General features: G+C 36.6%; 1 protein-coding gene across 3 annotated transcripts in view; it reads left to right on the top strand.

Moving 5' to 3' along the window:
* Positions 1–16,231, top strand: part of b3glcta (beta 3-glucosyltransferase a) — a 113,392-nt gene that overhangs the window by 12,005 nt on the left and 85,156 nt on the right. For all 3 annotated transcript variants that reach the window (XM_067450461.1, XM_067450462.1, XM_067450463.1), the window contains one exon: positions 3,733–3,779. In XM_067450461.1, the coding sequence (XP_067306562.1) occupies positions 3,733–3,779 (47 nt within the window). The remainder of the gene's footprint in view (positions 1–3,732; positions 3,780–16,231) is intronic.

Below are 16,231 nucleotides of genomic sequence, written 5' to 3'. Positions count from 1 at the left end.
TTTATATATCTGGCCTCGGCTCATCCTACCCACTGATATGCTGAAAATGCCATGGCCCTTTTATGATTCAGCCACAGTGGAAAAAGAGCAGCAATAATGTTCAGGGAAGAGTAAATCCATCCACCCATGGGTTATTTATTATTAATGGCTTACATTTTATAAGAAAAGGAAAAGTGATGGCTTAAAGTGTTTTGGAAGATCATCTTAAAAATTTGAAAATGTATTCTAGGAGTTGTTTAACATGAATGCATTTGTGTGACCCAGACACACACACACATTTACTTGATTCTTAGACAGATACGTAGGTTAGCTAGTAGTGGTCAGCTGAAATGTTTGTCAGTGGCCAATGTGGATATTATCTAGAGATCATAGGGTCAGATTAAACATACTACATTTGGCCACATGTCTGTGGGCACTAGTAGATTACTAGTGACACTATTGGTAGATGATATGCAATGGCACAAAATGTTGCACATGCAGATTTCTGATAAAAGTATATATAATATACTTCCTCGAAGAAGAATGCCGTCGTTTTTACAACTTTGACAATGAGCATTTACAGGATCAAAGGCAGCATTTTTTTTTTTAAGTATGAAGTTCGATAAAGAACAACGTTCTTTAATTAATAATTTATAGATTGCATCAACATTTTCACGCCCCTAAACATGATGCGGAACATAACGAACTGTGATTGGTTGAGTCACATGTCAGTCAGACGGCTAGCCTGACAAGCCAGACCCACATCAAGATGTTTGGTCTGGAAACTCACCATTGGCAGGGCTCAATCCGAGGGGCGGGATAAACGGTTGTCTTTCAAACTCCCTCTGCACACGATAGGAAAGCGCTACACCAACCAGAGCAACGAAGGTGAAACAGAGCTTGTTGAAAGATTAAACATTCGCCGTAACCAGTCGGCAAAACTCTGAACACATCTTCCGTTTTTAAGAATGACTTCAGTGCCGTTCTTTGTTCTTTTCTCAAAGAAAAGCTTAACTTAAAAGCTTAACTCCAGAGTCGCGGCCAAAGCTGATTCGAAGACCGCTGTTCGCCAGTTTCTGTGTTTACTAGAAGCATGCAAACGCAACTCGGCCGTTGTCATTATGGCCCCGCTCACCGACTCACACGATGTGATTTGCCCGGCAAGAGTTTGGCGTTTACAGCTCAGATGGGTATTGAGAGTTGCTAGACGACACCCGGGGGCAGATTAGATTTGCTGCCGGATGGAGTCCAGAAATTCCACCGTCAGTCTGAAGGTCTGGCTATGTGAGACTACTACACTTTCCAAAAAATCCGCTTTTCAAGATGCATGTGAAAAATCGGCTGATCCTTGATGCGTTTGCAGGCAACAGCGCAAGGTTTGGTTGAACGCAACATTTTTTCAGTAATGGAAGAATATTTAAAATTATGGTATTTGGGGTAACGGGTACCTGTGCTTTTGGGGCTATGGGCACAAAAGTGTAACATGATAAACAGCCGACTGACATTTATTCACATGACATGGTTAGATTCAGATTGTAAATATCAAGTTAGGTGTCTACCTTTGAGATTATCACCATATTTATAATGAAACTCTCATATTTAATGTGGTCATGAACTGCATTATTTTATTGTTTTATGTTTAATGATGTGCACTTATAATGTTAGCATGATTTGTAGATCAAAAATGGTCATAATTTAGAAATAAAAGTTTATTTTTTTTTCCTACCCTGATTTTAGCCTTCTGCTCTGAACGCTTCATTTTAAGGGGTGTGTGCTATAGGGATGCACCGGAAACCAAGGCGGAAAACCGAAAAAAACGAAAGAAATTATTCCAATTATTACTACCATTGTATTTATGGCTATGACTGTGTAATTTTACTATAAAACAAGGCATTTCAATTGCATAAATTAATATTAAAGTTTTAAATAATAAATAAATTAAAAATGATGCATTGTCACATGTTTAATTTATGATATAGGGCCCTTTATCTCTGTTGTTCCCTACACTACCAAACGTTCAAAGGTTTGGGGTCTGCAAGATTTAAAAATGAAGTCCCGTATGCTTACGATGGCTGAATTTATTTGATCAAAATACAATAAAATATTGTAAAATATTTTATTGCGATTTAAAATACTTTAATACATTAAAAAAAGCCATTTATTTATGTAATGGCAAAACTGAATTTTCAGCAGCCATTACTCCAGTCTTCAGTATTACATGATAGCAATTGAAACATAAATAAAATTGCTTTTATTATAATATACAAGATATAGAGTAGCATTCAATTACTTATTCTGTTATAAAACTGACTTAAAATGCCACACAGGGACCTTTTTTTTTTAAAGCTCTGTTCATTCATATTAAGCATCCAAACAAACAAACTACATAAATTTGTCCTTTCCAATGATCCATGAACAGTAGAAAAGCTTAAGTGAGCATGTTGGGTTATTCCCTGAACCCTGCAAAGCTGTGTGCGCGAACAGCATGACATTAAAAAGACAAATATGCACATACATTTATTTAAATATTTTTTTCAGCAACAGTATTAATTAGATCCACAGAGCCACTCGTGCTGTTTATGTCTAATGAGCTCACATAATCAGGTTACATTTACACATGACCTTTTGGTTCCCCTCGTTTGTGATATTGCTCAATATTTCCTCATTTCAAAGTCAACTTTTAATGTTGCCATCTAGATGTCTTTCCTCTTTTCTCTACGGCTAGGTTTACCAGTCATCATCATCTTTTAAATGTGTTTAGATGTTATTTGTCATCACTGTCTACATTAATACATTTAAATATGGTTTTCACTTAAGCAGCCAGCAGATATTTCTAGAGCCATTCATTTATGCATATTTAATTAATTCAGCATAACACTAGGCCAGAATTTATTTCCGTCTGTTACTTTTGGATTTTGCCACCATTTGTGTGTTTGTGAAATACCTAGCTAATTCATATTGCTTGAATTTTTCTGCAGGCTTCTCAACAGTTTTTTTTAGACATCTACAGAGAACTGGACTCCATAAATAATTTAGTTACAAGCATACAGGGCCAGGGATAAAGAAGCAATATAAAATTCAAACCAACTATTGGCCCAGAGGTGTAAACATCAGCCTCATTAAAGAGTTATATAAAAGATTTCACAGGTTGCAAGTGGACTTGTGAAATAGCAAGAAGCAAATTCCTTTTAACCTTCATATGAGTTAATCTGGAGTTTTAAGGCACACATCTGCTCTGATAATGTCACCTGAGGAGCAGATAAGTAAAAGGAGCAATTATGAACTGTTCCAAGGACAGCTTCATGGCCAGAAACCCGTCGTATTCTCAGAAGCCGAAGCACACTCGCAATGATTTCACTGGCACGAAAAGTCATCTCTGCGACTGCCGTTTTGACGCTCGATATCGATTTTGGGGCTACTCTCAAAGCGACTCTCTTCCCTGGATCAATGGAAATGTAATTTGAGAGAAGCTTCTCCTGCTCTAATGAAAAACTTTGCAAAATACATGTGGTGCAGAGTGACAGAAGTCCCTAACGACTGGTACAGATTAAAGGGGAAGAGACTCTTCTAATCAGATGGCTTTTAACTCTCTCTCTTCTAGATCTTAAAGGAGCAGCACTTAACATTGACATTGGAATGTCATAGGCTTTTAGACCACTGACTGTGTGTCGCAGTTTTGTCAACATGTTAAATGGATTGATGTTGGAGCCCTCATTGTTGTGGCCTGATGTTTCCTCTTTTATTTCATTACAGTGCCCCTCATCACTGCGAAAGGAGATGATGTGGAGAGTCCCAGAAAGGTAAGGGTGGAAGCATGTTTACTCTTGTATAATGGAATATGCCAGCTGTTTGTTTTTAAATTGTAGATCTATAATATCTCCTGTTCTTTTGTTTGTATGCTTCTCTGGCTCATCACCCTTTATACAAGTTTTGTGTCTTCAGCACCATAAATGCAAGCTTCGGCTATAACCCCTTCTGCTGAAAGTGCACCAATTATGGATCAGCATTCCAGCATGCCTAATGATTTTTTTTAATGTTCTTTATGAACTTGATTTTAAAGTGGTATTTCAATATAAAAGTAAGGTTTTCTTATAAATAATTGCATTTTGCGCTGCATAATAATGGGCCAAAAACTGACATTGCAATATTGTGTTTTTCTGCGATATGAAAAAATATATGCATACAAGAAGTTTCACCAGATGAAGTAGAATAACTCTATTTTTTCATAGAAAAAAGAGCTGGAAAATTATTTTTTTTAATTTTAAATCCTTTTAGAGTTGAACAATTGATGTACAAACAAACTTGAAATATGGTGGTAATACTTGGGTTTACTCTTTAAAAGAACCAACTGAAATCATAATCAATTTAGTTTTTAATCGCTTTCCACATTTTTTTTAAAGACCACATTCCTGCTGTTTTTGACCAATTCAATTTCTGAGCCAGACCTTCAGACTGCCGGCAGAAGGTCTGGACTCTTATCGCAGCTTTCATTGGACGAGGACCGCCCAAGAAGACAATTGACTGACGTGTAATGCAAGCACAGTTTGTTTTGGTCCACATCATGTTTAGGGGCATGAAAATGTAAAAAAAAGTTGATGCCCCTGCAATAACAGACGTGCGTGCATCTATAAATGATTAGCTCAAGTTTACTGAAACAATGCAGGCACAAACTTCACATACTTTTGAAAATCCAGCCGTTGATCCTGGTAAATGCTCATTGTCACAGTTGTAAAAACGACGGCATTCTTCTTCCACGAGGAAGTTTTGATAAAGGGCATAACACACTCGTCTTGTGGACATCCTGTAGAATTCATATCAGATGATGACTTCAAAAACTCCTGAAGTGTTTCCAGATAAGTGTGTTATATGCGTCAGACATTTAGCCAACATTCAGTGAGCATTGAACATTCAACATCAGTGTGAGACTAAATTCAATATGACTATAAAATATTATTGTAGTGTAAGAAAGTTTTGAAATGTGGTTTCAGAGTAAATGCACAACTGTAATAAACTACATTTCTTCATTCATATTTACTTTTTGATGTATATCGTGCACCCCTTTTGTGCATGACTTAATTACAAATTTTAATTTTAATTATACACATATTAATCACATTTACATTTATGCATTAATTATCTAAAGCAACTTGCATTGCATTCAAGTTATATTTTTCAAGTTATATCAAGTCTATGAACTTGTGAGTGTTGCTACTGTAGATCTTTGCTCTATACTGGAACAGTCTGATGCATATTATGAAACATAACACCAAGATGTCAGTAAATTAAAAAGCAGAAGTTATGCACTGGTCAAATCACATTGGAATGTCCATATTCTGGAGTTGAAAGGGTTGAAAACTGCAGAGAGCAAAAAGTCAATTTATCAGTTATCTGCCACAACATGCTGTTTTTTATCGGTTATCCTTAGTTGCCAAGAGGTGCATCCCTTAGTTAATTTAATCTCTGCATTTTAATCTATACTTGTTTCTTATTTGGTACCAGATCCATCTTCAACTTGCCAGGCTGCCGTTGTCTTGCAATAAACACAACACTGAGTTTGTCTAACTCTAAAGGACTTTGACAGGGGCCTTCACAGCTGAAATGCTGAGAGCATGATCCTCGCCGCAAGTAACGCTCTTCTCTTTTGTTGTGTCAGCCGTTTCTGCTTTCCCCTGATAGGTTTCACGGTTAATGCATTCATGCTCTGGTGTAGCTTTTGTTGAGTTTTAAGCACAAATGCCACTGACATTCTGGGTCAGGAGAGGAAACGAAGGACAGAGAGGAGGTGAAAGAGGAAGTTAGTACATTATAACTCATGGATGGGAAGATGTCGTTTGCTTATGTTTAGACCTTGGCCAGGGTTCAGATGTGCTTGTACATCTTGGGTTTTTAGCAATTTTCTTTTTCTTTGTTGATGTTTCCTTCTTCTTTTTTCAAGTGATGAAATTAAAAAGTGAAATAGTATAACCTCACTATAGTTGAAGGTTCTTGTGGTTGATTGAGTGTAAGGAAAAGCACTCCATTATTGTTTTTATCAATACCAAAGTGAACATTTTAATGAATAGATTCCTAGGTCCTTTCAGATGCAAGGAGAGGAAAAGAAATAGACAAAAAATAGTTGAGATGCCTCTTTTGATTTGCACAGCAGGATGACGCGATGACCAATTGTTCAGGCCCTCCTACTGTTAAATCAATGCTCTTCAAAGACGGCACATGTGGTGAGAGGATTGACTGGTCGCAATCAAGAATCCAAATTAATGTTTTTTCTGTCATTGAAGTTTCTCTTTCTCTGCCATTTCTTTTTATGCGTTTCTTAGGGCTGTCAACCTACTATATCAAGTCGAATATAGTCAAATTAATTACGTGATATTGTCATTTTTATTTAATTAGTCTATATCAATATTTGCTAAGACATAATTCAGTGAGATTCAATGCATTAATAAGAGTAACATTAAAAATAAGAATAACATTTAGTATTGTATAGTGTATTATTTCCATTTTGAAAATTGCCTCTCTTTTTTTTTCTTCCACAGTGGAAGTCAGTGGGGACCAACGTTATAAACTTGTACTCCAGTTCTTATTTTATTCTTCAGAATGTTGTCTTGTGTTCCGCATAAGAATAAGAATAACATTTCAAAAAAGTTTTAAAGGTCAATATATTGTTTTATTTCCATATCATGTCCTTTCATGATGTTCGATCAGCATTTGTTTTGTAGCGTCTTGCACTATATTTACTACAAGATGCTACAGAACAAATGCATCTAACATCATGACGTGTGTGTATATATATATATATATATATATATATATATATATATATATATATATATATATATATATATATATATATATATATAATATCCTGTAAGTTTCAGAGCTGAAAACTTCCTTGTTAGTAAAAGAAGAATTTTATAGACACCAGAGCTCTTAAATCAGTGACGTATTAGAGGGGTGAAACGGCACCTCTATGTGAACGCTGCTTCTGTAGCCCTGCCTACCGATTTATGGAGCTAAACCGATCGCTTTCACTGAGCAATAAACATGCCGAAGATTGCAAGATAACCGTTTGTAAACAAGACACAGGTCAACACTGGATTTGCAGACATATTAAGTTTAAAGCATGTTTTTTTAATATGCTATAGTAGCTATTGCATTGTTACAGATCGTATTAGTTATGTGTACTCGAAGTGTCTAACAGAGCATAACCACGCTGTCACAGGCTGGAGAATCCCTTATTTGTTGGTTCATTGCGAGATCAGACTCCCAGGGCTCGCAAAGCCCAACGTCCTGGGGCTTTGTGTTTCCAGACAGGCTACCAAAACGTAAGCATGTCAGCAGGCCGTTGAATCATAAATAGTGAAATAATATTCATTTCTTGATCTCTGTTGTGTTTGAAGAGTGTGTATGTGGTTTGCGCTTATATCCACCGATTGGGCAGGCCAAGTAATAAAAATACGAATCAATCACTGATGGATGAGAGAAATAATTGTGTGTTTGATAAAATGTTTTGACTGAGCCCCGTTCAGAGAATTATTCCAGCCAAACAATCCCTCCCTCATGTGAACTGATAGGGGAGGAGAGGCTCATTAAATATGCAAATATTATCCAATCCTAGCCGTGGGCGTTTACTTCCAAGTCTCCAGTGCTCCATCCTCAAAACCAGTGTAGAAATAGCCTATTACTTATTAGTTATGATGTTTTTAAATGTAAAAAACACACAAACGTCATAAGTTGAGCTCAGACAACAGTATAAATGTTTTTTAAAAGCCAGTTCATGACATCTATAAATAAACATAGTTGTTTTTTAGTCAGCAGTAAGTTGCATCTGGGCTTGTTGAGGTTCCAACTGCAGCTAATGACTTTCCCTGATAAATGATTGATGATCGCATTATAGCACAATGAGATATTTCAGATTTGGCATATCATCACAATGGCACTGTCTAAGTTAATATGTTGTGCAAGAACATGGGAAGTCAGGCTAAAAGAGCTGTCTTGTCAACTCCTTACAATGTGTTAGGCTTTTATTATAAACATATCCTTGTGCTTTGTGAAATCAGATTACTGTACATTCACAGAAAAAAGGTACATATTGCTACCTTACATAGTACCTCAAAATAACAAAAGTGAACATTTTTAAAAGGTAACACCCCAGTGATCGCTTTTGTAACTTTTTTTTCCCCTTGAGAGTGAATGGACGTTTTCTTCACAATATTAGAAATGTGATAATACAGTCCCTGACAAAAGTCTTGTTGCTTATCTATTTTCTAGAAATACCTGATATTAACCTGACTTTTAATAAATTCATTGGTGTTAGAAATAGCTCATATGAAAAGCTAAAACCCTCCCAAATGATGTTTAATGCACTGAAATAAAAAAATTTCACAGAAAAAATATTTATCATTTAATCAAGACAGAAAGGTCAAATTTTGGCAAGACAAAAGTTTTGTCGCCTATACAGAAATTGAACAAATTTACTGCAAATACAAAAATATGTCAGCAAATTAAGTTGTGGTCAGAGGTGGGTAGAGTAGCCAAAATCTTTACTCAAGTAAAAGTACAAGTACTTACGGAAATATTTACTCAAGTAAAAGTAAAAGTAACAATCGTAATAGTTACTTGAGTAAGAGTAAAAAAGTATTAGATGAAAAAACTACTCAAGTACTTAGTTACTAGTTACTTTCGATCTGATTGTGTGCCAATCAGGTGTCAATCTGATTGATTGAACAGGATTCGATCTGTGTGTGTGTGTGTGTGTGTGTGTGTGTGTGTGTGTGTGTGTGTGTGTGTGTGTGTGTGTGTGTGTGTGTGTGTGTGTGTGTGTGTGTGTGTGTGTGTGTGTGTGTGTGTGTGTGTGTGTGTTTAATGGTTAAACAGTGTAAATTAATGGTGTGCTGGGCTAACCACAGCTCTTTTTAAAACATACTTTGCTCTTATATTTTTATAAGTATATGCATTCTTAAAAATACAGTCCCATTTTTAAATGTGTGTATACACTGCAGACTGTTGTCTGTCCGGATATGTGTATAAATGCAAGATGTCACATTAGGCTATTCAATTTGTTTCGTTTTTAGCCTGATCTCATCAGTACCTATGGCAACGTTTTTGCAAACCACAAAATATGTACCAATACGTACATATTGCGACAGTTTCAAAGTGAAATGTCCACTGGGTGGCGCTAAAAGCTCATTTTTTTCCAGAACAGATTTGCGTGAATCTGACATGTTGTTACATCTGTTACGTTGTGTTTTTAACGTACACCCACACTAAACCTACCCGAAAGTGTTAACAAAAGCAAATGTGACAAAAATAAAATTGTGTCCATGTATTTTTAGCTTGTGTTTAGAACTCGTCTTTGAGCTCTTTTATCATGACTCGATAGTTCTTCATGGGGTTGGTTCTCAAGCTTTTCGCATTGCAAATACAAATCTGTATCAGCTGAGCTATCGAGCAAGTCTGGTGAATCAGAAAAGCAGAACATGGAGCTGTGACGCAAAATTCAAAATGTTTTAGTTTACAAATAGACTAAAAAATGCAGTTTTTCTGATAGTGTTCATTTTTGTTGGAAACTGCAGTGTATTGGTACGTATTTTGTGGTTTGCAAAAATGTCACAGGTACATTTTGGCAATGAGGTTGCTCGTTTTATGAGAAAAAAAAGATATGTAAATGTGCAGATGTGAACGTTTGTTTGTGGACGTGTGTACGGAGGATTCAAACGATTTGTCAAAGCTTGCACAAGAGAGCATATGAGGAAAACACTCGGACAGTGTGTGAAATAGCATTACAATAAAGGAAAAGTGCCCATAGTTACCAATTTACCATTAATAGTGTTCAAATATAGGCATCATTGTTACACTTACCGCTGTTTTAAAACATGTTTTCTCAGGTTGGAGCTGGAATTATTGTATGCTGAGATGTCCGTTCATATTGGTGCACACAGCATGCATTACATTATGAAACTGTTCTTTTTGACATCTTTGACTGAAAACAGGCTGAACTTGAGGCCACGTACGGGTGATCTGCCGTAGCTCACACATCTCCCTCTGCTTCGGCCATCATCTTCTGACTAAACGCGCGCTAATTTTATGCGGGTGATGCGTATCCACCTCTCGCGAAGCAGCCTCTCCAACGTTTCGCGAGACTTGCGAACAAGTCATAACTTATTTTAAAATATATAATTAACTATCACCATTGACAGTAGCGGAGGAACGCCACCGAATGTAACGAAGTAAAAGTACAGTTTTTTCACAAGAAATGTACTTGAGTAAAAGTAAAAGTACCCATTTTTAAATATACTCTAAAAGTACAAGTTACCCAAAAAATGTACTCAAGTAAATGTAACGAAGTAAATGTAATTCGTTACTACCCACCTCTGGTTGTGGTGCTGTGAGATCCAAATTTAATATCTTGTATGACTTCCATGATCTTGAAGGACTGCATCCATGCGGTTTGGCAAGGATTCATACAATTTATTGATGAAGTCATCAGGAATAGCTAAGAAAGCAGTCTTGCATGCCTCCCAGAGTTCATCAATATTCTTTGGTTTCGTCTTCCATGCGTCCTCTTTCATCCTACCCCACATATGCTCAATGATGTTCATGTCTGGTGACTGGGCTGGCCAATCCTGGAGCATCTTGATCTTCTTCGCCTTGAGGAACTTTGATGTGGAGATGGAAGTATGCGATGGAGCACCGTCCTGCTGCAGAATTTGGCCTCTTTTATGGTTGGGAATATAAGAGGTAGCTAAGATTTCTTGGTATTTTAGACTATTGATGTTGCCTTCCACCCTGCAGATCTCTCGCACACCCCCATACTGGATGTAACCCCAGACCATGATTTTTCCGCCACCAAACTTTACTGTTTTCTGGGTGAATCTCGGATCCATTCGGGCACCAGTAGGTCTCCTGCAATATTTGCGGCGACTGTGGTGTAATTCAACAGAAGATTCATCTGAAAAACCCACCTTCTGCCACTTTTCCTGCGTCCATCCTTTTAGCAGGCTGTGGGCCTTGGCAAATGCCACACGGTTTTTCAATTGTCTTTTGTTTAGTGCTGGCTTCTGGGCACTGATTCGACCATAGAGGCCATTTCGAGACAGAATCCGACAAACTGTTCTGGTTGACACAGGGACTTCAGGTGACCAAGTCTCGTGGAGCTCTGCTGCAGTGGAAAATGGGCTGGCCACCTGGATTTTCGAGCCAACAAACGTACCTCTCGAGCAGTTGTCTTGCGGGGTCTGCCTGACCTGGGCTTGTCAAAAACGTCTCCAGTCTCTTCAAATCTTTTTTTTATCCTCTGTACTTGACGCTGAGACACATTGAAGGTGTCTGCCACATCAGCAGTGGATCTGGTCTTCAGCCTCTTGATAATCAAAACTTTAGTCTCAGGGTGAATCTTAGGCATGTTTGCAGAGGTCTAGTTGCAGTTGATGTGAAGGTCTAGTGTACTGGGGTTCTTTTTATACACACTTGAGACCTAACTGATCCATTATTAGTCACAGGTGAAGCTCATATGACAAGGTGACAACACTTATGTCTTTGCAAAAATTGACTCAATGGGCTTTACCAAGCTGTGAATATTAGAATACTTTTTGAAAGTTTAGTTTTTCACTGAAACATTATCACAAAAGCTGGTGGGATTAAAATGAGCCATTTCTTGTAAAAAGATCTTGATTAGAAATATATTTCAGCGGCACTTTAGGTCAATTTGTACACAAGCGACAAGACTTTTGTCAGGGACTGTAATTAATAATTAGATATTTAAAAAAATAAAAATAAATTCTTCCTAGTTGAAGTTGCTAAGGGGCCAGTGTTCTATATTTGTACCCCAGTTCTTATTGTATTGTTGTATTTTTCAGAATGTCACATCTTTTTGTGTTCTGCAAAATAAATGATGTTTAATTTTTGGGGTAAACAATCCCTTTGAAGACCCAAAACTTCTCGTAAACCCTAAAGACTGCTTACATTTTCATTTAATTACTAGCAAGGTCACACAGGCCTATCCGTTGCGCTCAACACCATGTCTGTACAAGTCAGTGGTTGCATGCAAATTCTGTTGTTGGGCTATACACTTATCCTTGCTCTTGGATGCAGGTCAGGGATTACAGTTCGCCTTGAAATAGGAAGAAGAATCCACAACCCTGCATGTCATGTGATTTACAACACATCCAACACCTCATAAAAGATATACCAAGGTGCAGTTTTCATCTTCAGCTTTTCAGTCTTGCATGACCTTTGCTGTCAACCTTTTTCTCAATAACCGGCCACATTGGTCATTCAGCTCGAGGAGAGGCGCTGGACTCTGAATCTCAATGGCTCGGGGAACAGAGGGCAAATGAGATTCAACAGGTCACTGGTGTGTGCTGGAATACTCGCCCATATATCATGGGAACCGAGAGAGCGAACCAACCTTGGCCTGCATATGGAATTTAAAAAAAAGAAAGATTGTTACAATCAAGGATGTTCTTGAAGATTTCCTTGATTGAATTGCTCTCGGAAGGCGAGCACACACATTAAACCCAACTCCAATTAAGCCCGACCCTGTAATTTCCTGCAGCCTTGGCCATGTGAAACGACTGGTGACTCATTTTTGCCTCTTCAAACAGGTTAAGGCCTGTCAGTTTTAGTTTAGATGAAGGATATCGAGAGCCAGCTGGCAAATGTCACTCAAGCTACTTGCTGCTGCTTGCAATCTCGGCGTGCTTGGATTGGCAGTTCTAGGCTTCGCCATCTGTGCTGAACTGTCCTTTCTGATGATCTCACAAAATCCTGCAGAAGAGTGTTTTTGACGTACTTGGAAGCATTGAAAATGGTATAGGAACATCACTTTCCCGGGCTTCACTTACACGGTTCCTTCCCTGCAGGAAGAGGAGAAACATTCATCATGAGGGATTATCATTAGACTCATTCCCCAGATCAGGGACAAACTGCCTCCTCCAATGAGCTTTGTGACAACAATTCCTTAAACTAGGATATATATGGGACAGGACGGAAAGTTCATTCGTTCTCTGCCATTGAATAGTAATTGGTTCATTGACAGTTGTACCAATGGCGAAAGAGGCTCCCGGCAGTCCTGAGATGCCACAGTGTGTAGAATTTATGATGCTCTCGTTTTGACCTTGAAGCAAGAAAAAAGATTTGCCCACATGTGTCTTGGTGCATTTTATTTGATATTCTTAGCAATGCCCACATACAGCCATTCGCTTCTGGGTGCATTGTTTTTGTTTTTGATTTCCCACATGTAACGCATGTTGTTGGGTTAAGTTTGTCCTTCATTCTTTTCCGCTTTTCTGCTTTTTTCTCTTTTGACTGTAATTTTCTCTATCTTGTATTTGCAGGTATCCACCCAAAAAACAAACCTTCATTAGCATTCTTTTAGGGACATCCTTATCCTTAAAAAAAACTAAACCATGTTTTTTTTTTGTTTTTTTAATTTTTTTATTAAAATTCTTAATTTATTGAAATAATAATAATAATAATAATAATAATAATAATAATATAGATAATATAATTCATGAATTTGTAGTTTTTTTTAGAATTGTTGGTTTTTTTGGGGGGGTTATTATTTTGGTATTTATATACTAATATTTAGTATTTATTCATATTCTGAATTAGCTTTTGTATTGTCAGCTTATGTTATACTTTTATGTGCATTTTGTAATTTCATTTTTTTTATTTTTAACTTTATATTAGCTTTAATTTAACAAGCATCTACATAGTACATTAGTTAACTACATTTATTTCAGTTAGTTTCAAAGGCAGCATTTCTATTTTTTTTAAATATTTAATATTAATATATTATTTCAGCCTTATCTTCAGTTAACAAAAATTATTCTTAATCGTTTAGTTATGTTAGAGCCACCCAATTAGCCCAGTGATGGTGTCCAATTGTATGATTTGAAGGTTTCCTGCATGTCCTGTCTTTTCAGCGCACAAAGTAATTAAATTCCAATTAAAATTTGTATATATATATATATATATATATATATATATATATATATATATATATATATATATATATATATATATATATATATATATATATATTTATTTATTTATTATTATTTATTTATTTATTTATTTTTTACTGCATTTTACTAATACCTGGAATTTAGGTTAGAATGACAACGGATTATTGATAATTTTATATAATTGTATAGACATTTGAAATAAAAATAAATAAATAGACATAATATTTGAAATAAATAATAAAAGTGGCATACAGGACATCTGAAAGATACATAATGTTGAGTGTATAGAAGAAACTCTTTAACTTGTGTTACCATTTGGCCTATTTCTCTGGACGTGAGACCATTGTACCAGTTGCACCGATACATTTCAAATGATACTGAACATGACTGTTAATTCACTTGAATTGACATAGAACATTATATATTTTTAATATAATCATTCTGATTGAACTAAGTGAAGAGAACAATGGGGATTGTGAATACAGGAGGGAAAGAAGCTTTCCCACATCTTCACTCAGTGGGCTGTGGAGTGGTGACAGATGCCTGTATTGTCTGTATCTCAGGGGATCAAAGTATCTGAGGTTCTTTCAGCCGTACGGTCCACTGGGGAGGAACAGCACTCTTCAGATTATAACTAATTATAAAGGCCCTCGATATACTTCAAACAGAATGTGATGTAATTTAGAACCAAATCAGGCCAAAACGAAGTTCATTTGGAGTTTGTTTTGAGAGTTCAAAACAGCTTGCCAAAGCAAACTGAAAAAATTCACTCTGCCTAGTAAAAACCTTCGTTATACCATTGGTCCACGCTGATAGCGTGTGGGCTGAGGCTCTGCCTTCTGGAAATCTTCTCTGGTTCATTTCTTCTGTTCTGTTCTGTTCTGTCTAGGTCGGACGTCTGCGAGTGAAAACATAAACACATACCGGAGAGCCGCTTTATAGAAAATAAAGTTGTAATTCTGATTAAATTAGACCCTTGCACTGGTTTTCATGTTTAATTCTGTAAAGCTTTCAAAGTGCTATAAATAAATGTAACGTGACGTGATTTTACTAGAATGCTGAATGATCCACATTATGATCAGATTCTTATGCTTTATTATGAGAAATTCTTGGCGTTTTCTGATTTTTGTTGTTTATGTTTGTTATGGAGAGAAAAGCGTGCATCACATTTACATATTCATCTAAACTGCGTTGTGAGCAGTGTGGGTGGCTTCGAGATGTTCACTAACAGTATATCACTGCTCGCATATTTCAAAGGTTTTTTACCCCTAAGCGAAGAACAAAAAATAACTTCTCTGTGAGTGTATCAGGTCCTTAACTGAAGCCTTTAACAATTGAGCTATATAAACACATGATATATTAAAGCGTCTTTGGTGTTAACATGGGTTCTACAACACAAAACAACTTCACTGTGAGTGTATCAAGGCCTTAACCAAAGCCTATCCCCAAAAGAAAACCTCTTTAAAATGAATTCATAATGAATTAAATCCACAATATATAATTTTACACTGCTAGAGGTCGTTTATTCAAAACAAAGGCGTAGCCCCAGAGGACTGTTTCTGCTGCTTCTGGTCATGCGTATGTGGGATAACGCAGCGCTGTTATATCACTTTAGATACATTTGAGTGTGTTTAAAGTTGTGATAATGCTACTCTGCGTTCGCTCTGCAGCTACTATGAGACACTTGTTACACACTTTGATATGTACGAACTGTGTCCTGGTTAAATTGAAACATTCTTGAAAAACATTTGGGATAATGCAAGAAAGTCAACAAAATATATAACATTCTTCTAGTGGTTTTGGATATTTGAATCCAAAAACCTTACTTTTTAAACAAATACATAATTATTATACAATTTAATTCACAATTAAAAGTCTCCATTTAAAAATATGTGAGTGTAGAAAATAGAAAGTGTTAGTAGATTATATAGTGGGAATGTGAACATTATAATTTTCCAGCAGTTAACTTGGGATAGAATAAATATCTCATGCCCACAAAAAACACACTCTCTTCTGTTTTTTGTGGTTTTAGAGAAGTGGAAGAGTAGGTATTGTAATTTTAATGTGGTGAAACTACAAGATCGTGGTTGCCTAAACCACAAGTAGCATGATACAACCAACTCCTCTTGATTTGTGTTTAATCTCTTATCCAGACAACAACTGTTGCAACGGCCCATTTTCTCCTGTTTAGTCCGCTTCAGTAAGTATGTGACGAGAAGAAACCCTTGAGCTTGATAAACCACTGAGCCTAATTAAGTCAGTGCCTTCTACCCACCCCTGGCACTGAT

The sequence above is a fragment of the Pseudorasbora parva genome, chromosome 8 (genome assembly GCF_024679245.1).
Source record: "Pseudorasbora parva isolate DD20220531a chromosome 8, ASM2467924v1, whole genome shotgun sequence".
Lineage (NCBI taxonomy): Eukaryota > Metazoa > Chordata > Actinopteri > Cypriniformes > Gobionidae > Pseudorasbora > Pseudorasbora parva.
The sequence above is the reverse complement of the archived record's forward strand: the minus strand, read 5'-3'. Positions and strand labels throughout refer to the sequence as shown.